Source organism: Pseudophryne corroboree, chromosome 1 (assembly GCF_028390025.1).
Source record: "Pseudophryne corroboree isolate aPseCor3 chromosome 1, aPseCor3.hap2, whole genome shotgun sequence".
NCBI lineage: Eukaryota > Metazoa > Chordata > Amphibia > Anura > Myobatrachidae > Pseudophryne > Pseudophryne corroboree.
In genome coordinates this window covers 887,904,921-887,926,363 of record NC_086444.1, presented here as the reverse complement: position 1 = coordinate 887,926,363, position 21,443 = coordinate 887,904,921, and the positions used below count along the sequence as shown (strand labels likewise).

General features: G+C 43.1%; 1 protein-coding gene across 6 annotated transcripts in view; it reads left to right on the top strand.

The window, feature by feature from the left end:
• Positions 1–21,443, top strand: part of ZGRF1 (zinc finger GRF-type containing 1) — a 363,865-nt gene that overhangs the window by 308,806 nt on the left and 33,616 nt on the right. For all 6 annotated transcript variants that reach the window (XM_063920146.1, XM_063920145.1, XM_063920142.1 and 3 more), the window contains exons 20-21: positions 16,054–16,131; positions 18,256–18,406. In XM_063920146.1, the coding sequence (XP_063776216.1) occupies positions 16,054–16,131; positions 18,256–18,406 (229 nt within the window). The remainder of the gene's footprint in view (positions 1–16,053; positions 16,132–18,255; positions 18,407–21,443) is intronic.

Here is a 21,443-nt window from a genome sequence, read left to right as displayed (position 1 = left end):
TGACGTCATAAACACACCCAGTGTTCGCCCAGACACTCCCCCGTTTCTCCGGCCACTCCTGCGTTTTTTCCGGAAACGGTAGCGTTTTTATCCACACGCCCCGAAAACGCTGTGTTTCCGCCCAGTAACACCCATTTCCTGTCAATCACACTACGTTCGCCAGAGCGAAGAAAAAGCCGTGAGTAAAAATACTATCTTCATTGTAAAATTACTTGGCGCAGTCGCAGTGCGAATATTGCGCATGCGTACTAAGCGGAATTTCACTGCGATGCGAAGAAAATTACCGAGCGATCAACTCGGAATGAGGGCCATGGTTTTGCCCAACTGCTAACAAATTTGCTGCTGCAATCAACTCTGAATTACCCCCTAAGTCTCCCCAATATCGCTTATTGATCCTAGAGAAAATAAGATTTTAATTACGTACCGGTAAATCCTTTTCTGATAGTCCATAAGGGATATTGGGTGCACGCCTCAGTGCGTTGACTTTTCTGCAGGTTGTCTTTTATATGGTTACCTGTTCAGCTGTTGGTGCTGTTGTTACCAGCCATTGCTGGTTGTTGTATGTTAGTGGTGTGCTGGTGTATAAATCTCACCACTCATTGTTGTTATGTTCCTTCTGTCATATATGTCCGTTCTCCTTCGGGCACGTTTTTACCTATAACTACCTGTGGGAGGGGACATAGAGGGGAGGAGCCAGCACACCCAGTGAAGAAATTTAAAGTGCAAAATACAGAAAAACAGCGCTAGAATCCAATTTAAACTGAGTGACTATTATGTTGCAAAGTGATCTAAAACAATTTTTAATATATAAGTTTACTTCAATTGTTACAACAGAGTTGTCTCAAATAAAATCAGTGTGTATAAAACATATATCTGTTAGCAGTATACCAATACAATAAGCAATAAAAACATTAATAAATGCAAAGCAAAAATTGCAAAACTTGCATACAACCCCTTTGAATGGTCATAATGTGTGGGCTCACAGTTATGGTCCTGTATATAATAAAAGTCTGTGAAATTGCATTAGTTGACTGGGATCATAAATGATTGTCCAAGGGTGGATATAGTTACCGATACTGAGGTATTTGTGAAGGGAAAAGTCCACTTAGCGTCAATCCTGTTAGATGGCAAAAAGGAGACGCATTTGTTGGGGTCCCTTTAACCTCCGATGCTTGGGCCGTGCACAATGAAGAATCCACCGTGGTAATCCCGTGACCAAAGGAGAGTCCTTTCAGTCGCCCACTGACCAAGGGGGAATGCAGACGCTGACGCGTTTCGCTGTCTTTAGACAGCTGTATCAAAGCTGACACAGTATTGCATCTCTCCCCTTTATATAGTGGTATTTGATTAGATCACTATACACACATGTGCTTCACTTAGATTCACAGATTTTTATAAATTTAACAAATCCTGTATTTCTTATACTAAATAGTAATAGGCAAACCTACATATAAACAATATTGTTTTATATAAAAAAGAGTATTGTAACCTTTAAAGACTTATATTTACATCATGTTCCTTTTGGTCATGTGACCCGAGGGGATAGTATCTTTATCCTTATTGGGTAAATGAAGTTTCCATGCCACTAGCCCTCATATGCTCATTCTAATCATGTGTATTAGTACACTGGTTCCCCTCTATTTATTGGATAAATCCGGCCGTGTGACTGATTTGTCACGTAATTGGAGCCAGTTACTACAATATTGTTAGGTCCGGTCACGTGATAAGACTCGTCGACCACGTGACCGGAAGAATCCTACAGTCCAGCAATAGAGTCACGATCACATGATCGAACTTTGGGTCATCATACGTAGGAGCTACTTTGCCCCTAAGTCGTCAGTCCGTATCTAGGCAACCGCTGGTATACAGGAAGGAGCCACGCGTGTCCCGATCACGTGGCTCCGGATAGTTAGATCAGTTGCCTAGCAACTCATCACATAGAGCGGCGCTGATGTTATGTTTGTGGTTTACACTAATATATTAATATCAAACTCAAGCAATATTTTTTCCATACAAACAAAAAGAGAGGAAATACTCTTTTGCTGCGCCTGTGTTTATCTGTAAACTAATCAATCTCGAATAAGATAAACCTAAAACTGATGGTGTGGAACCACGTTCGCCACTATGAGGAGATATGCGAAACTCCTATGAAATTTAACTAGATGCAAAGAATTAATAGAGGCGCTCATGAAATCCACACACCATGTTTTCACAGTTTCAAAAAACAACCAAAGAATCAATTAAATAAATAAAGGGTATATATATTTTTATTTTTCACAATAATTAATAAAATACCTTCTAATATAGATAATTATTAATAATAACTCTCTAAATTACCACATGCATATGTTTATAGGTATATAAAATTACATAAATTAACTAGGCTATAACCATTATCATGTATATTATTCAACTTTCACTGAACTAAATAGTTTAAAAGTTCACAATGTAACAGTGTGTTACAATCCTTTAGATACACTGTTGCTAAAATTTGGATATAGTTCCAGGATATGTCACAGTGGCTGCACGTTTAAAACCTGAGCTTCAATAGGATTAATGGCATAAATTGACGGTGTGGAAATAAAAGAATTACCTCTCCAAAAGGGCTGGTGAACCCGAGCGTCCCCGGGTGAGTCCAAATTTTACCCTATAAATTGTGCAACTGGAGGGTACGTGGTGTATCTGAATATATCCCCTAGCCGCTGAGTTTTGCTCAGTTGAACTGATAATTGAGCATCCAGTGTATGTCGTGCAGACAAAGGCAGGCGGCGGACGTGAAGCCGTTCGAGTATAAGCCGTCCACAGAGATCAGGCCGCACTATGATGTTTCCTTTCGGACTGCCTGGACGTGCACCGTCCGCCGGCAGTCAGCAGTATGAAAGATGATAGGGCCAGTAATTGCCGCCGTGCAGATCCCACAGTTCAATTGTGTGTCAGTGACGGGCGACCACCCATTTGCACACAATTGAACTGTGGGATCTGCACGGCGGCAATTACTGGCCCTATCATCTTTCATACTGCCGGCGGACGGTGCACGTCCAGGCAGTCCGAAAGGAAATACCACAGTGCGGCCTGAACTCTGTGGACGGCTTATACTTGAACGGCTTCACGCCCGCCGCCTGCCCTTGTTTGCACAGGACTCCTCCCCCACGTTTTTCCATTGAACACCTATCCAGGTAAATTTGGGACGCAGGTTCCCTGCCGGCATTCCATCAGCGGCAGTGACGGGCGACCACTCATTTGCACAAAAATCGAACTGTGTGATCTGCACGGCGGCACTTACTGGCCCTGTCATCTTCCATACTGCTGACTGCCGGCGGACGGGGCACGTCCAGGCAGTCCGAAAGGAAACATCATAGTGCGGCCTGATCTCTGTGGACGGCTTATACTCGAACGGCTTCACGTCCGCCGCCTGCCTTTGTCTGCACGACATACACTGGATGCTCAATTATCAGTTCAACTGAGCAAAACTCAGCGGCTAGGGGATATATTCAGATACACCACGTACCCTCCAGTTGCACAATTTATAGGGTAAAATTTGGACTCACCCGGGGACGCTCGGGTTCACCAGCCCTTTTGGAGAGGTAATTCTTTTATTTCCACACCGTCAATTTATGCCATTAATCCTATTGAAGCTCAGGTTTTAAACGTGCAGCCACTGTGACATATCCTGGAACTATATCCAAATTTTAGCAACAGTGTATCTAAAGGATTGTAACACACTGTTACATTGTGAACTTTTAAACTATTTAGTTCAGTGGAAGTTGAATACTATACATGATAATGGTTATAGCCTAGTTAATTTATGTAATTTTATATACCTATAAACATATGCATGTGGTAATTTAGAGAGTTATTATTAATAATTATCTATATTAGAAGGTATTTTATTAATTATTGTGAAAAATAAAAATATATATACCCTTTATTTATTTAATTGATTCTTTGGTTGTTTTTTGAAACTGTGAAAACATGGTGTGTGGATTTCATGAGCACCTCTATTAATTCTTTGCATCTAATATTTTTTCCAGACTATCTGGTACCATATTATTACATTATAGCATTCTAATAGAATTTAACTGTGTGGGGCATGTGAGCCATTCAGATTTAACAACACCAGGTAAGTAATAATGTAAATCCAAACACCACAGCTATCTAGTATTCACTCTACAAGTAACCACAAATATTTGATAGAGACAGATTCCAAAGTTAAGCTATTCTTTAGTTCAAATTCCAGTCTAGATGGATTCTGCATTGGAACAATCAGAGACAGGCCTAATATGGTAAATGGTCCCTAATTAACACATTATATACACTTATGAATTTGATGAATATATATATATAATATATTATGAGAGGAGAGAAAAGAGAACCGTGCCTATCTAAAATAGCGTATTCAATTCCATGGATTCATTCAGTCCATATGGGTGCAGTGTATTTAACTGAAAAATCCAATAAATCTCTTGTCGGCACAATCTATGAATACGATCCCCGCCTCATGTAGTAACGGGAATGAATTCCAGTGCTGTTAGTTTAAGGGTGCTTGGATCACCATGATGTATATCATAAAAATGTCTAGAAACACTATGAGTGTGTCTAAAAAAACCTCACTGGTAGTGTTAGTCTGATCAGTAGGGCCATATCTTGACCATGTTTTTGGTCGAGCACCCTGTCTCACATTATCCCTTTTTGGGGATCTGCTTGGATGAGAGAGTATGGCCTCCCGGCAGTCTGCTGCCGGCCGGTCCCGACCGCGATCGGAGTGGACCCTCCGTCTTGTCGTCAAAGGACCGCCCCCAGCGTTCCCCCGGTTACCAGATTTGCCATTCTCCTTGAAGGCCTCATTTTCTCTAATCCTATTCTTTCCATACGTCCTTTCCTCTCCTCTTTTATAATCATCTAAATCTCTCCTGAATTTTTTACATTTGAATTCCGTAGAGGTTGCTCAAACCTCAAGACCCTTTTCGGTTGTTCTCTGGTCTAAAACTTTAAAGTCAGATTCTGTGGACCATTCAAAGGGGTTGTATGCAAGTATTGCAATTTTTGCTTTGCATTTATTGATGTTTTTATTGCTTATTGTATTGGTATACTACTAACAGATATATGTTTTATACACACTGATTTTATTTGAGACAACTCTGTTGTAACAATTGAAGTAAACTTCTATATTAAAAATTGTTTTAGATCACTTTGCGACATAATAGTCACTCAGTTTAAATTGGTTTCTAGCGCTGTTTTTCTGTATTTTTCATGTTAGTTTGAGGAGTGTGACTATCTCCTACACAGCTGAGAGAATCAGCCCTGGCAGCGCCCGTTTAGGTTTCTCTTGATTGATTTACCTTTTTTTAAAGAAATTTAAAGTGCACCGGCTCCTTTGGACCCCATCTATACCCCCCATCGTACTAAGTCTCCCCAATATCCCTTATGGACTACAAGAAAAGGATTTACCTGTAGGTAATTAAAATCCTATATTCATGTTTTACATCACAGTGTTTGAACCCATTTCACATATTAGACTATGATTTAATGCTTTTAAGTATTCCTTCTGTTTCTTAAATATTTAAAAATGTTAGAAACCTTTATTTATAAATTTGTAAAGGTTTACCTGTAGCTTTCCTTGGAGAGACATACCTGCCAGAACAATGGGGCAGATATATTAAGCCTGCAGACGGCATAAGCAAATGATAAAGCAGTGATTAGTGCAAGGTGATAAACGCACCAGCAAATCAGCTCCTAACTGTCAATTTACATATTGGAACTGATTGGCTGGTGCGTTTATCACCTTGCACTTATCACTGGTTTATCACTTCCTTATGCCTTCTCCAGTATAATACATCTGCCCCAATGGGTGACTTGCCAGCTGTACAGTATATTTGATTTGCTGCTGCAGAAAGGGTATTTATCTGTACTCTAACAAGATAAGTGAGTTCTTTAGGCAACTGGGTCAGTGTGCCTCAGATAACACAAATAATTTTTTTCTAAGCTCATTATTACTATATTAAGGCCATTATACTGAAACAGTACTATTAACCCTAGAATGCTGGAGGGCACATCAAAGTGTTGAGGGTTAAGGGTTAAATAGTGACCTGAGGGAAGTTTAGGGCATCCAAGTCCCCGAAGCCCTAAAATAAATCTTAATTAAAGAAGCATATGCTGCTGTGTTCTTGTAATATCTGTGAGGTATAACCTTGTTAGAGAAGTGCTTGTCTGCCACATGTCGCCGATAATCTTCTGTCTGTATTTTATATGTGTACATTGTCTGCAGGCCTCCCACACATCTGTTATCTCAATTCGCTCTCGCCTACCTGTGGAGATGGGGTTTTAGTAACCATAAATACTGGCTAATTTAGGTAAATTGCAGCAGTAATACAGTAACAACTCCCAAATAAGTAATAGAAGCGGTCTCCAGGCATAAGTGTGTCTTTTATTTTAAACATAAGAAGGACATTAGAACGTGTCATGGTGTGAGTATGCCAAGCAGTTACAATAATTAAGGCATTTCTTTCTTCATGAGGACCTGCCCTCATGTCCTAGTTTTTGGCCATTAAATCTCCTACGGAGACCTCAAGCACAATACAAAGAGACACTATTACAACACAGTCTTTGCTCCTCAAAGGCTGTTACTCCAGTTCACTGGAGATCAATTTCTGTACCTACTATGATTAAACGATGTACTCGATTAAACGATGTACTATGATTAAACGATGTTCATTATATGTCTATGGAAGATCTTATATTGTCTCTGTCGAAGACTCGCCAAGATTTTACGACGATCTGGCACCTATAGCTGGCCTATAAAGAATCTCGGGGGCAAACGCAGGATTTGTAAGAGGGGTTCTTTCAGATATGCAAATTGGCGGCTCGTACAGCGGTTTGTCATGTTTTTAAATGTATAATGTATATAAATATTGTGGCATTATACAGGTGCAGCAGTATAAATGGCTGAGTTTTGATCAGAGATGTGCAGAAAAGGCAGTGCCCCACCTGCCATAGAGTTTTTACTTCAGAGTTTTGACTATACAAATGATTAGAATAATACAAAGAAGATATTTCTAATATATTTTCTCTGACGTCCTAGTGGATGCTGGGGACTCCGTCAGGACCATGGGGAATAGCGGCTCCGCAGGAGACAGGGCACAAAAGTAAAAGCTTTAGGATCAGGTGGTGTGCACTGGCTCCTCCCCCCATGACCCACCTCCAAGCCTCAGTTAGATTTTTGTGCCCGGCCGAGAAGGGTGCAATCTAGGTGGCTCTCCTAAAGAGCTGCTTAGAGTAAAAGTTTTGTTAGGTTTTTTATTTTCAGTGAGTCCTGCTGGCAACAGGCTCACTGCATCGAGGGACTTAGGGGAGAGAAGTGAACTTACCTGCGTGCAGGATGGATTGGCTTCTTAGGCTACTGGACACCATTAGCTCCAGAGGGAGTCGGAACACAGGTCTCACCCTGGGGTTCGTCCCGGAGCCGCGCCGCCGACCCCCTTGCAGATGCCGAAAAGTGAAGAGGTCCAGAAACCGGCGGCAGAAGACTTTTCAGTCTTCATAAGGTAGCGCACAGCACTGCAGCTGTGCGCCATTGTTGTCAGCACACTTCATAGCAGCGGTCACTGAGGGTGCAGGGCGCTGGGGGGGGCGCCCTGGGCAGCAATGATAGTACCTTATTCTGGCTAAAAATACATCACATATAGCCCCTGGGGGCTATATGGATGTATTTAACCCCTGCCAGGTCTCAGAAAAACGGGAGAAGAAGCCCGCCGAAAAGGGGGCGGGGCCTATTCTCCTCAGCACACAGCGCCATTTTCCCTCACAGAAATGCTGGTGGGAAGGCTCCCAGGCTCTCCCCTGCACTGCACTACAGAAACAGGGTTAAAACAGAGAGGTGGGGCACTTATTTGGCGATATGACTATATATATTAAAATGCTATAAGGGAAAAACACTTATATAAAGGTTGTCCCTGTATAATTATAGCGTTTTTGGTGTGTGCTGGCAAACTCTCCCTCTGTCTCCCCAAAGGGCTAGTGGGGTCCTGTCCTCTATCAGAGCATTCCCTGTGTGTGTGCTGTGTGTCGGTACGTGTGTGTCGACATGTATGAGGACGATGTTGGTGAGGAGGCGGAGCAATTGCCTGTAATGGTGATGTCACTCTCTAGGGAGTCGACACCGGAATGGATGGCTTATTTAAGGAATTACGTGATAATGTCAACACGCTGCAAGGTCGGTTGACGACATGAGACGGCCGGCAAACCAATTAGTACCTGTCCAGGCGTCTCAAACACCGTCAGGGGCGTTAAAACGTCCTTTTACCTCAGTCGGTCGACACGGACACTGACTCCAGTGTCGACGGTGAAGAAACAAACGTATTTTCCTTTAGGGCCACACGTTACTTGTTAAGGGCAATGAAGGAGGTGTTACATATTTCTGATACTACAAGTACCACAAAAAAGGGTATTATGTGGAGTGTGAAAAAACTACCTGTAGTTTTTCCTGAATCAGATAAATTAAATGAAGTGTGTGATGATGCGTGGGTTTCCCCCGATAGAAAATTATTGGCGGTATACCCTTTCCCGCCAGAAGTTAGGGCGCGTTGGGAAACACCCCTTAGGGTGGATAAGGCGCTCACACGCTTATCAAAACAAGTGGCGGTACCGTCTCCAGATAGGGCCGCCCTCAAGGAGCCAGCTGATAGGAGGCTGGAAAATATCCTAAAAAGTATATACACACATACTGGTGTTATACTGCGACCAGCGATCGCCTCAGCCTGGATGTGCAGCGCTGGGGTGGCTTGGTCGGATTCCCTGACTGAAAATATTGATACCCTTGACAGGGACAGTATTTTATTGACTATAGAGCATTTAAAGGATGCATTTCTATATATGCGAGATGCACAGAGGGATATTTGCACTCTGGCATCAAGAGTAAGTGCAATGTCCATATCTGCCAGAAGTTGTTTATGGACACGACAGTGGTCAGGTGATGCAGATTCCAAACGGCACATGGAAGTATTGCCGTATAAAGGAGAAAAAGACAACGTCTTTTCAGCCTCAGTCCTTTCGTCCCCATAAGGGCAAGCGGGCAAAAGGCCAGTCATATCTGCCATGGGATAGAGGAAAGGGAAGAAGACTGCAGCAGGAAGCCCATTCCCAGTAACAGAAGCCCTCCACCGCTTCTGCCAAGTCCTCAGCATGACGCTGGGGCCGTACAAGCGGACTCGGGTGCGGTGGGGGGGGTCGTCTCAAGAGTTTCAGCACGCAGTGGGCTCACTCGCAAGTGGACCCCTGGATCCTACAAGTAGTATCCCAGGGGTACAGATTGGAAATTCGAGACGTCTCCCCCTCGCAGGTTCCTGAAGTCTGCTTTACCAACGTCTCCCTCCGACAGGGAGGCAGTAGTGGAAACAATTCACAAGCTGTATTCCCAGCAGGTGATAATCAAAGTACCCCTCCTACAACAAGGAAAGGGGTATTATTCCACACTATATTGTGGTACTGAAGCCAGACGGCTCGGTGAGACCTATTCTAAATCTGAAATAGTTGAACACTTACATACAAAGGTTCAAATCAAGATGGAGTCACTCAGAGCAGTGATAGCGAACCAGGAAGAAGGGGACTATATGGTGTCCCGGGACATCAGGGATGCTTACCTCCATGTCCCAATTTGCCCTTCTCACCAAGGGTACCTCAGGTTCGTGGTACAGAACTGTCACTATCAGTTTTCAGACGCTGCCGGTTGGATTGTCCACGGCACCCCGGGTCCTTACCAAGGTAATGGCCGAAATGATGATTCTTCTTCAAAGAAAATGGACGATCTCCTGATAGGGGCAAGGTCCAGAGAACAGTTGGAGGTCGGAGTAGCACTATCTCAAGTAGTTCTACGACAGCACGGGTGGATTCTAAATATTCCAAAACCGCAGCTGTTTCCGACGACACGTCTGCTGTTCCTAGGGATGATTCTGGACACAGTCCAGAAAAAGGTGTTTCTCCCGGAGAAGAAAGCCAGGGAGTTATCCGAGCTAGTCAGGAACCTCCTAAAACCAGGAAAAGTGTCAGTGCATCATTGCACAAGGGTCCTGGGAAAAATGGTGGCTTCTTACGAAGCGATTCCATTCGGTAGATTTCACGCAAGAACTTTTCAGTGGGATCTGCTGGAAAAATGGTCCGGATCGCATCTTCAGATGCATCAGCGGATAACCCTGTCTCCAAGGACAAGGGTGTTTCTTCTGCGGTGGCTGCAGAGTGCTCATCTACTAAAGGGCCGCAGATTCGGCATTCAGGACTGGGTCCTGGTGACCACGGATGCCAGCCTGAGAGGCTGGGGAGCAGTCACACAGGGAAAAAATTTCCAGGGAGTGTGATCAAGTCTGGAGACTTCTCTCCACATAAATATACTGGAGCTAAGGGCAATTTACAATGTTCTAAGCTTAGCAAGACCTCTGCTTCAAGGTCAGCCGGTATTGATCCAGTGGGACAACATCACGGCAGTCGCCCACGTAAACAGACAGGGCGGCACAAGAAGCAGGAGGGCAATGGCAGAAACTGCAAGGATCCTTCGCTGGGCGAAAAATCATGTGATAGCACTGTCAGCAGTGTTCATTCCGGGAGTGGACAACTGGGAAGCAGACTTCCTCAGCAGGCACGACCTCCACCCGGGAGAGTGGGGACTTCATCGGGAAGTATTCCACATGATTGTGAACCGTTGGGAAAGACCAAAGGTGGACATGATGGCGTCCCGCCTGAACAAAAAACTGGACAGGTATTGCGCCAGGTCAAGAGACCCTCAAGCAATATCTGTGGACGTTCTGGTAACACCGTGGGTGTACCAGTCGGTGTATGTGTTCCCTCCTCTGCTTCTCATAACCAAGGTACTGAGAATTATAAGACGTAGAGGAGTAAGAACTATACTCGTGGCTCCGGATTGGCCAAGAAGGACGTGGCACCCGGAACTTCAAGAAATGCTCACAGAGGACTCATGGCCTCTGCCGCTAAGAAGGGACTTGCTTCAGCAAGTACCAGGTCTGTTCCAAGACTTACCGCGGCTGCGTTTGACGGCATGGCGGTGGAACGCCAGATCCTAAGGGAAAAAGGCATTCCGGAAGAGGTCATTCCTACCCTGGTCAAAGCCAGGAAGGAGGTGACCGCAAAACATTATCACCACATGTGGCGAAAATATGTTGCGTGGTGTGAGGCCAGGAAGGCCCCACGAAGAAATTTCAACTCGGTCGATTCCTGCATTTCCTGCAAACAGTAGTGTCTATGGGCCTCAAATTGGGGTCCATTAAGGTTCAAATTTCGGCCCTGTCAATTTTCTTCCAGAAAGAATTGGCTTCAGTTCCTGAAGTCCAGAAGTTTGTCAAGGGAGTATTGCATATACAACCCCCTTTTTGTGCCTCCAGTGGCACTGTGGGATCTCAACGTAGTTCTGGGATTCCTCAAATCACATTTTAAACCGCTCAAATCTGTGGATTTTAAATATCTCACATGAAAAGTGACCATGCTGTTGGCCCTGGCCTCGGCCAGGCGAGTGTCAGAATTGGCGGCTTTGTCTCACAAAAGCCATATCTCATTGTCCATTCGGACAGGGCAGAACTGCGGACTCGTCCCCAGTTTCTTCCTAAGGTGGTGTCAGCGTTTTACCTGAACCAGCTTATTGTGGTACCTGCGGCTACTAGGGACTTGGAGGACTCCAAGTTGCTAGATGTTGTCAGGGCCCTGAAAATATAGGTTTCCAGGACGGCTGGAGTCAGGAAAACTGACTCGCTGTTATCCTGTATACACCCAACAAACTGGGTGCTCTTGCTTCTAAGCAGACGATTGCTCGTTGGATTTGTAGCACATTTCAACTTGCACATTCTGTGGCAGGCCTGCCACAGCCTAAATCTGTCAAGGCCCATTCCACAAGGAAGGTGGGCTCATCCTGGGCGGCTGCCCGAGGGGTCTCGGCATTACAACTCTGCCGAGCAGCTACGTGGTCGGGGGAGAACACGTTTGTAAAATTCTACAAATTTGATACCCTGGCTAAAGAGGACCTGGAGTTTTCTCATTCGGTGCTGCAGAGTCATCCGCACTCTCCCGCCCGTTTGGGAGCTTTGGTATAATCCCCATGGTCCTGACGGAGTCCCCAGCATCCACTAGGACGTCAGAGAAAATAAGATTTTACTTACCGATAAATCTATTTCTCGTAGTCCATAGTGGATGCTGGGCGCCCATCCCAAGTGCGGATTGTCTGCAATACTTGTACATAGTTATTGTTACAAAAATCGGGTTATTATTGTTGTGAGCCATCTTTTCAGAGGCTCCGCTGTTATCATGCTGTTAACTGGGTTCAGATCACAGGTTGTACAGTGTGATTGGTGTGGCTGGTATGAGTCTTACCCGGGATTCAAAATCCTTCCTTATTGTGTACGCTCGTCCGGGCACAGTATCCTAACTGAGGCTTGGAGGAGGGTCATGGGGGGAGGAGCCAGTGCACACCACCTGATCCTAAAGCTTTTACTTTTGTGCCCTGTCTCCTGCGGAGCCGCTATTCCCCATGGTCCTGACGGAGTCCCCAGCATCCACTACGGACTACGAGAAATAGATTTATCGGTAAGTAAAATCTTATTTTTTGTATTTTTCATATACTTTATATGGTCAAAATTCTGGTATATACGTGTGTGTGTGTGTGTGTGTGTGTGTGTGTGTGTGTGTGTCTGTCTGGAATTATATAATTATATATATATATATATTTTTTTTTACCTTCATTAAAAGAAATTGGATGAAGTCTCCCGAGCGCCGCCTACCTGTACTTTTATTTATTTATATATATATATATATATATATTATACAGATGAAGTCACGCTTATCTTGACTTCTCTGCTGTGCCTAGGCACACCATGGTTTCACGCTTATCTTGACTTCTCTGCTGTGCCTAGGCACACCATGGTTTATTAGCATAAGCCTTTCATCTATTGTTTTCAGATGCAATACAATACAGAGAAAACAATACATAAGGGGATTAAGTCATTACAGCAGGGGATTGAATCCGACTGCCCTGGCTCAATTAATCCTATTAAAGGCCAAGATAAAGGTGGCTCCATCTGTATACCCCCTTGATGAAGTCTATACTAAGGATGAAACGCGTTGGACCTACTACTGTACCCAGGAATGCCACCTTGGACAGATGAGCTGTTTCGTTTGTGACCTCTTGCACGTGTGCCACCTACCATTACCTGCGATTTGTTACCCATTGTTTTTCAATATGTTTTTCTTATAATTATAATTAAAACTGTGTTTATGATAAAGGAAAAATCTAATTGTTTGGAATTGCTTTCCCTGGATTTCACACAGTACCTTTGGGTTTTTAAAAACAAAAATGCAGAGTTAAAACGTTACCCACGATGGTCTCTATTGTTTTTCCTATTCTTTTATATACAACTTGACTATATGGTGGTCAGCTGACTGAAGACGTTGACTAATAAGCGTTTTCCCAAAATATTTACTTGAGCACTTTTTTCATTTTATATAGATTTGCACTATGAGGCACTTTAGAACATACCTTCGATTCAATATGTGTATATATATATATATATATATATATATATATATATATGTATATGTGTGTATATATATATATGTGTGTGTGTGTGTGTGTGTGTGTGTGTGTGTGTGTGTGTGTATATATATATATATATTTATATAAAAAGGAGATTGACTCATCACAAAATCTCTTAAACCACAAGGCCTACAATCTTGAAATTTGGCAGGTAGCTTCTGCTTAGGTCCCAGGTGCTTGCTAAGAACCGGTTTTACTAATGTCACTGTCCGTCCACGGAAATCGTCAGAAATGGATGTGTGTATATATGTGTATATGTAATATGTTCCAGCATAACTCCAGAATGCCTGCAGCAATTTGCACCAAAGTTGGTACACATATGACTTACAATCTGGGAACAAACACTATGGGGGGAAGACAACCCTAGCACCCTTAGGGGTGAGGCAGCAGCACAAAGTATTTCAGCAGACAGCATAACTCTGGAATGCCTGGAGCAGTTTACACCAAACTTTGTACACACATGACTCACAATATGGGAGCAAACACTGTAGGGGTAACACACCCCTAGCAGCACAGAGTATATCAGGAGACAGCATAACTCCGAATTGCCTGGACCAATTTACACCACACTTCATACACATGATTTACACATGATATACACAGTGCTTGTTCCCAGATTGTAAGTCATGTGCATCATGAAAAAACTGACTTAGATTCAACATGGCCGATTTCAAGATGGCGCCCATGTTCGATACATACCCTAAAAGTTAGCCCACCTCACCATACCTTACTGGAGTATTCAGTTTTCCCATTCCCTACACAGTTTTTGAAACAAAAGGGTGTACTGCGACTTTTGAATCACCCTATGTATGTATGTGTGTATATATATATATATATATATATATATATATGCGCGCACACACGAACATTAATACAGATACATACTTACACACTCGCTTTAGCGCTCACCGGGAAGCCCTCATCTGAGAGACACACTTCAGGCTGCTGCTGCATATACTGTATGTGTAGCGAGTGCCCATCGCTCTGGAGTGCACTCCAGCCAAGTGTCCCGTCCCCCCACCCCATTCCCATTGCTCCCACTGCTTACGAGGGCACTTCAGCCGAGTGCCTGCCTTTCCCTTTTCCTCCGTTGCTGCCGAATGCCCATGTTGGAAATTATGAGTTCTCAAGGGCAGAGCTCTGAGTGAGGAGCTGCTGTCTGTTGCGAATGTGCGTCAATGGCTCCAGCAATCACTGTAGAGATGGAGACGTCTCAAAAAAACACAAAAAAACCTGGCATGTTAGTAGAGGTTTCGGGGTACTCATAAACCCCCCCTGTGTGTCCCGCTGAACCTGACCACTATATGTCATTATGCCTCTAAAGTTAAAATACAAATATATCCATATGAAGGAGAATTAAAGTTTATAGAACAGCATCATAACATATTGGGAAGAAATATATTGTATAGAATTATCAGTATCTCCCTTACTACAAATTATTATCTTTATTAGAACTGGTACGTACCGACACTATAAAAAAAAAAAACTAGACAAAGAATAGCACTTTGTACTTGCTTTTAACAGAGTATTAGAAACATGTTAACAAAGTTTCTCAGTAACATAATGGTGGTCATTCCGAGTTGTTTGCTCATTGCCAATTTTCGCTATGCTGCGATTAGTTGCTAAATGCGCATGGTACGCAGCGCGCATGCGCTTAGTTATTTTACTAAAAACTTAGCAGTTTTGCTGTTGTCTTTGCGGCGCTTTTCAGTCGTACTGCTGATCGGTGAGCGATTGACAGGAAAGGGGCGTTTCTGGGTGGTAACTGAGCGTTTTCCGGGAGTGTGTTATAAAACGCAGGCGTGTCAGGGAAAAACGCGGGAGTGTCTGGAGAAACGGGGGAGTGGCTGGCCGAACGCAGGGCGTGTTTGTGACGTCAAACCAGGAACTAAACGGACTGAGCTGATCGCAATATAGGAGTAGGTCTGGAGCTACTCAGAAACTGCAAGAAAATATTTAGTAGCAATTCTGCTAATCTTTTGTTCGCTATTCTGCTAAGCTAAGATACACTCCCAGAGGGCGGCGGCCTAGCGTTTGCAATGCTGCTAAAAGCAGCTAGTTAGCGAACAACTCGGAATGACCACCAATGTTACTTAGCAGGTGTTGCCACATCACTCCATTGTTTTCAACACTTCTGAACACTGCTTGTTAGTAAGTGTGTGTGTGTGTGTGTGTGTGTGTGTGTGTGTGTGTGTGTGTGTGTGTGTGTGTGTGTGTGTGTGTGTCCATTTCCTTACATTATTTAGGCCAGGGTATGATCTGTGTTCGCATGCTTTGTATGCTTTAATAACAAATGTTAAAATTAACAGATGTAGAAAGCCTTTATGTTGCTGTTTTGACTGTTCACCACCAATCAGATCTCCAGTGCTTATACGAGTGCATGACAACAGAGGTCATTGTGGAACAAAATGTGGAACTCAAATGCATTTTATGTGTGTCTGATAAAGCACATTGTCCTCTCTTTGGAACAGATTGCTTGATCTAGGATTTGACCAGTTTATTAGAGTTGGAAGCATTCGGAAAATTGCAAAGCCCATCTTACCCCACAGGTGAATATAGGTCTCTGTGTTTTGTATTTAGTGTTGCTCCAAATAATAGTGCAGTTGAAATGGTTCTGTTTGTCTGTATTTCGCACATTTTATTTATTAAAAACACAACAGAAAAAAGTCCTATTGTGCAGTGCTGTTTCCAACCCATGGAAGAAATAATTTAATTCTGAAATCATCATGTTTTAGTCACGCTAAATATTACCCTTACAATGTAGGGCTATAATACACACAGCCGCGGGTGGTATATTTTGCAGATGTTTACAATGTTGACATTGAACCTGTTGACATGTTCGGAACACTAATGGAAATGTCAACATTAGGCAGCTGTCTACATTATGTTGAAATTATACCATCTATGTCGACCTTCTGCTGTCGACATTGTAACCAGAGACTTTCCGACTGTATACCATAGAGCCCTGCATTTCTAATTATTGTGTCACATAAATGCAACATGATAAGGCCAGGAAAGCTGTTATAGAGTATACTGTAAGTCCCAAAGGCAATCTCTGAAATAGCATTCTGAATTTGTAAGATGAACATTTTTGCAAATAAGAAAAAGGTCTTGTAATGTAAAAGATGGGGAACTCTAACATTGGTGGTCATTCCGAGTTGATTGCACGTAGCAACTTTTTGCTGCTCATACGATCAACTTGATGCTGCCTATGGGGGAGTGTATTTTAGCATAGCAGGGCTGCGATCGCTTGTGCAGCCCTGCTATGCTAAAAAAGTTTTGTGCAGAACAAGACCAGCCCTGCAGTTACTTACCCTGTGCGACGGATCCAGCGATGAAGGTCCAAACGCCTGGACACGCCTGCGTTCACATTACCACACCCGGGAAACGGTGAGTAGACGCCCCGAACCTCCGTCACGCTGTCAATCTTCTTGCGATCGGGCCTGCGTTCGCTTTCTTCGGTCCTGGCATCGTTGCCCGGCGACTGCCGTCGCTGGTCAACAACGCGAATGCGCAATGCAGGCGCCGCGCAGCCGCAGTTTTGACCCGTTCGCACCGCAGCGAAGAACCGATGCGTGCGAACGGGTCAGAATGACCCCCAGTAGCGGCACTTATCAATATTTACAGACAAGTTAAAAAAAAAATGTTTGTTAACCACTTATCTTAATAAAGATTAAACTGTTCCCATGTGTTGACTAAGACATCTATCTTTCTTTCTTTCTTTCTTTTTTTTTTCTTCTTTTTTTTTTATAGTCATAAATAAAATTGTCCAAATGTGGAATACATGTAAAGACACAAACACAGTAATCTAGTGCAGATTGTTCTAAAAGGTTGTCACAAGTTAATGAAATGAAAAGGAGGTATTGGAAAATCAAATCAAACTGACCATATTTAATTAAAAACGTAAAAAAAAAAAGTGACGGTGGCTTCCTACCAGATTGTTGATAAAAAGAGACCTATAGTGTCTGAAGAGATGACAAGACTCCCGGGCAAACATCGATCACACCAACGGCCCGATCTCCTTATTGATTGAAACGCGTTGGGTACAGGGCGTATAGGCACGGTTATTATTTGGATATACTAGTATCTGTCATGAACTTTTTAAACCTATGCACACAAATATTAGGGTTTGGGAGGTGCACTGATTTCACCCTAAAGAAAATTTGGAGTTAATAGTAAGGGACCTGTGTGTTGACAAGTAATATATGATAAATAATGAATGGCCACAGATAGCCAAAGGACAATCAATATAGGCGACATAACTGATACCGGTGGCGCTCCCAAGAGTTATACAAATATTAGTAGTGAGAACAAAGAGGAGAGAAAACTCTTTTTTGGTCTGAGGAAATCTTTAAAAATATGCGTTTAAACTAATAAAGCTTAACCTTTAATAATACAATGAAACTTGACTTACAAGACACACAAGAACAAAAATCATTTATAGCAAAAATATTATAGACGGTTGATATGTTTTTGTGTGTCTTGTAAGTCAAGTTTCATTGTATTATTAAAAGTTAAGCTTTGGTAGTTTAAATGCATATTTTTAAAGCGGCTTCTCGCTACTAAGCCTATGCACATCAATACAAAATCTGTTGTTCGTAGCACTACTTATCTCTGTCGCTGTGGGCATGCATTTTCCCTAATGACATCTAGTATTCTGTGTCGTTGTACAGCTTGCACACTGGGTCCGAGAATGAAAGTGAGCAACTCAAGGAGCTTCTAGCACTTTTAAAGGGAGATGACCTAACTCCTGGAGAAAAGGCTTGTGTTCGAAAAAGTATTGAACTACATAAACTGGGTACCAATAAGACTCTGCTGGGACAGGTATTAATTATGTGCATGACTTTCTAATTCAGTTTTGTCTTCAGTACTAGTAACTCCCAGTGTACTGTATAGTATGAAGTATTTTAATGTACAATCTAGAGGACCCAGGTATACCCTGGATGCAGAGGACACCATACTGAACTTTTTTGAAAACTTGCTCGACCCTTACTGCATCCCATCAGGCCACAGGATCCACAGGAAATCCATTCTTTTGTGCCTCACAGGAGTGGGCAGCTGCAGCTGAATTGTTATTTACTTATATCTCAGTAACTGTGGAGTACAGGGTGATATTTCCCAGGGGGGGGAAGGTCGGGCGAGGGGTTTGTCAATCAGATAGACCCTAAGGCCCCTCCAATAATTTCCATGCTGCTGGAAGTGGGGTCAGGTTAGGCAGGGGAGGTAGAGCCTCACCTGTCATACTCCAGTACACTCCAGAGTTTTGACTATAAAATATATGTAACATATAAAAATGATCTCTGTATAATTTTTCATATCATCTTTGTATTATTGTAATTATTTTTATAGTCAAAGCTCACTACCAAATCATATGTGTGTTTCTAAATCTGGCTCTAATACTATCCAGTGCCTCCCACCCAGTCATTGACCTCACCTTACCTCACTGGTCTCTGGTTACACACCTCTGGGCACTGTACACAAACGGTCTTGCTTACTGTGATTGAGATGGGGCTTGCAGCAATATTTGGCAAGATACTGCTTTCCAAGGTTCTCGTGTTATATCCTGTTACTCTCCTGGTCTAGATTGAGTACTCACTTCATGGCTCCTATGTTCCGCCATTTACAGTGACAGGCAAGCTAATGTGTTATGCTTCCATCTTTTATAAGGGTTTCCACCTCATAAGCTATGGGCTTACGTTGCTCTGCTCTAGCCATATTCTTTGTATTGATACAGTAATATGTTAGTTCACAATATTATTTCCATCTACTGATAGTCCTCAGTACTGTCTTACTGACATATGTTTTGTACTCTATACTAATATTACGTACAGTCATGGGGCTCTGTACATATGTTGAGTATTGCTTTATGGGTTACTTTATTTTAACATGGTATTCTCTCCACTACTTTGAGTAAATTTTCCTTACCGAAAGTGTTATTTTGCGTTGTGTGTGTATGTATATATGTAGTGTGTACACACCTTCTACCTACTTAGCAAATGAGATGTGATTGTACTCTCTCCACTTTTGTTGTGGGGTGCTGACACTTTCATCAGCTAATTTATCCTGCCAGTGTACTTTCTCCATTTTAATTAGTTGATACCAACTCCAGAACTCTGGGCCTGATTTCGTTTTGTATGCTAATTATTGCAAGTGAATCAGCTGCCCAGAAAAGAACAGAGATGCCATCACAATGTCCTCAGCAACTGTACACATACAGAGCATCAACGCAGAAAAGAGGAACATCGACTCCCTGGGTGAGTCTATGGTCATGCAGACTGGCTATGGTAGTAGTTACGCTGGCACCGTGTTTCTCTATGTACATGATCGCAGCTGAAGGCAGAACCAAGCCCCCCCCCCCCCCCCCCCAACCCCCCGAAAATGGCCTTGACAGGCCTGCATAAATCCTCACTGCAAGTGACATCGCAAAAGTCTTCTGATAATCACTCTGTTTCGTAAAACACTGAAATTGCATACATAATGGAATCAGGTACTGTATCACAATACAGTACTCTACCTATTTTACTTTAATGTGTAATGCCTTCTAGCTTCAGTGTTCCGTTGCGGTACTTGTCCTCATTTTTCTAATGTTGAGTCTGGACTTTCTTTGGTTGGTGTAGTTCTGAGTCTTTCCATATTTAATTGTAATTAAGTACTGCTTTTAGTCACTGAATATGTTCCAAGTTCAACATACCTGCTATCTGTCCAGATGAAAGTTGAAGATAGGATGTCTCGTATGGTACATGCGTCTAGGAACGAAGGTACACCTGGTCAAATTGTTTTGTGATCCAGGGCGTGCCGTTGGAGCTGAATAACTTTGCTGTGTGTCCTGTGGTGGTGAGTTTACTACAGGTCAGGGAGCCCATCAATGTTGTCCCTTCACTGGATTTCACCTGGATTTCTGCAATGTTCCTTCTTCATTGCATGCTATGATGGGGGCATTGTTAATCTGTTTTGCAGAGGTGAAGAGCAGAGTTTCCACTCTGTGGCTTCTCTATCTGGTTCAGATTCTGGTAGCATTTTCAAATTATTCTTGCACTGTTGACAAGCTTTTCTCCTATGACTCGTCGGCCCCCTGGTGGTGACTGTGATGATGCTGTTTCAGCCAAGGTCTCTTCCCATTTAGTTGGGAATGAACCATCTTGAACTTGGATCATGGTTGAGGATTGCTGACCAAGGACATTCACCTGCCATATCCGTGGCCCTTGCAGGTTTACCTGCAGGGGCCTCTTTACATTCTAGTGTTAATAGGAGGTTGCTAGAAGCGCTACTATGAGCTTACTCCCTCTTCAGTTACAGTATTTATGGAGTTCCATAGGACAAAGCTATGACTGCAGCATACTTGACCCATATGGGGTATTCCATTCCTTTTGGCAAGTACGGTAAGATGTGGTTCCTCTGGGTGAAATCGGGATGTCCTGGCAGTTTACGTCTGAGTAGTTTACTGTAACGCTGTCTTCTCTTCCTGTATGCCATTCTTTCCTGATGGTGGTTTTTCTCTGGACTATGGGCAAGTTGGATCCACATGTTAAAGTCTCAGTTACACCCTTCAGTGGTTCAATACTGGGTTCAGCTTTCATTCCCAATGGATGCCTTGGCAGTGCTGTGGTCGTACGGACTGTGGTCGCCTATTCAGTCAAGGCTGTTTTTTCGAAACATGGCCTGTAATCATGTTTCTGTGATTTCACAGGCACTTGAATTGGGCCTGGGTACATTGGTCCACTCTTTGGATTTTGTTTTTCATGCATTTAGTCTTCTCCAGCATGGCACGAAATAAGACCTTGGTCTCTCTTTTGATTTTCCCGTTTCAGCTCTGTTTTTCAGCAAACTTCACCTACTTTTCCGATTTAGCCACTTCCTTTGA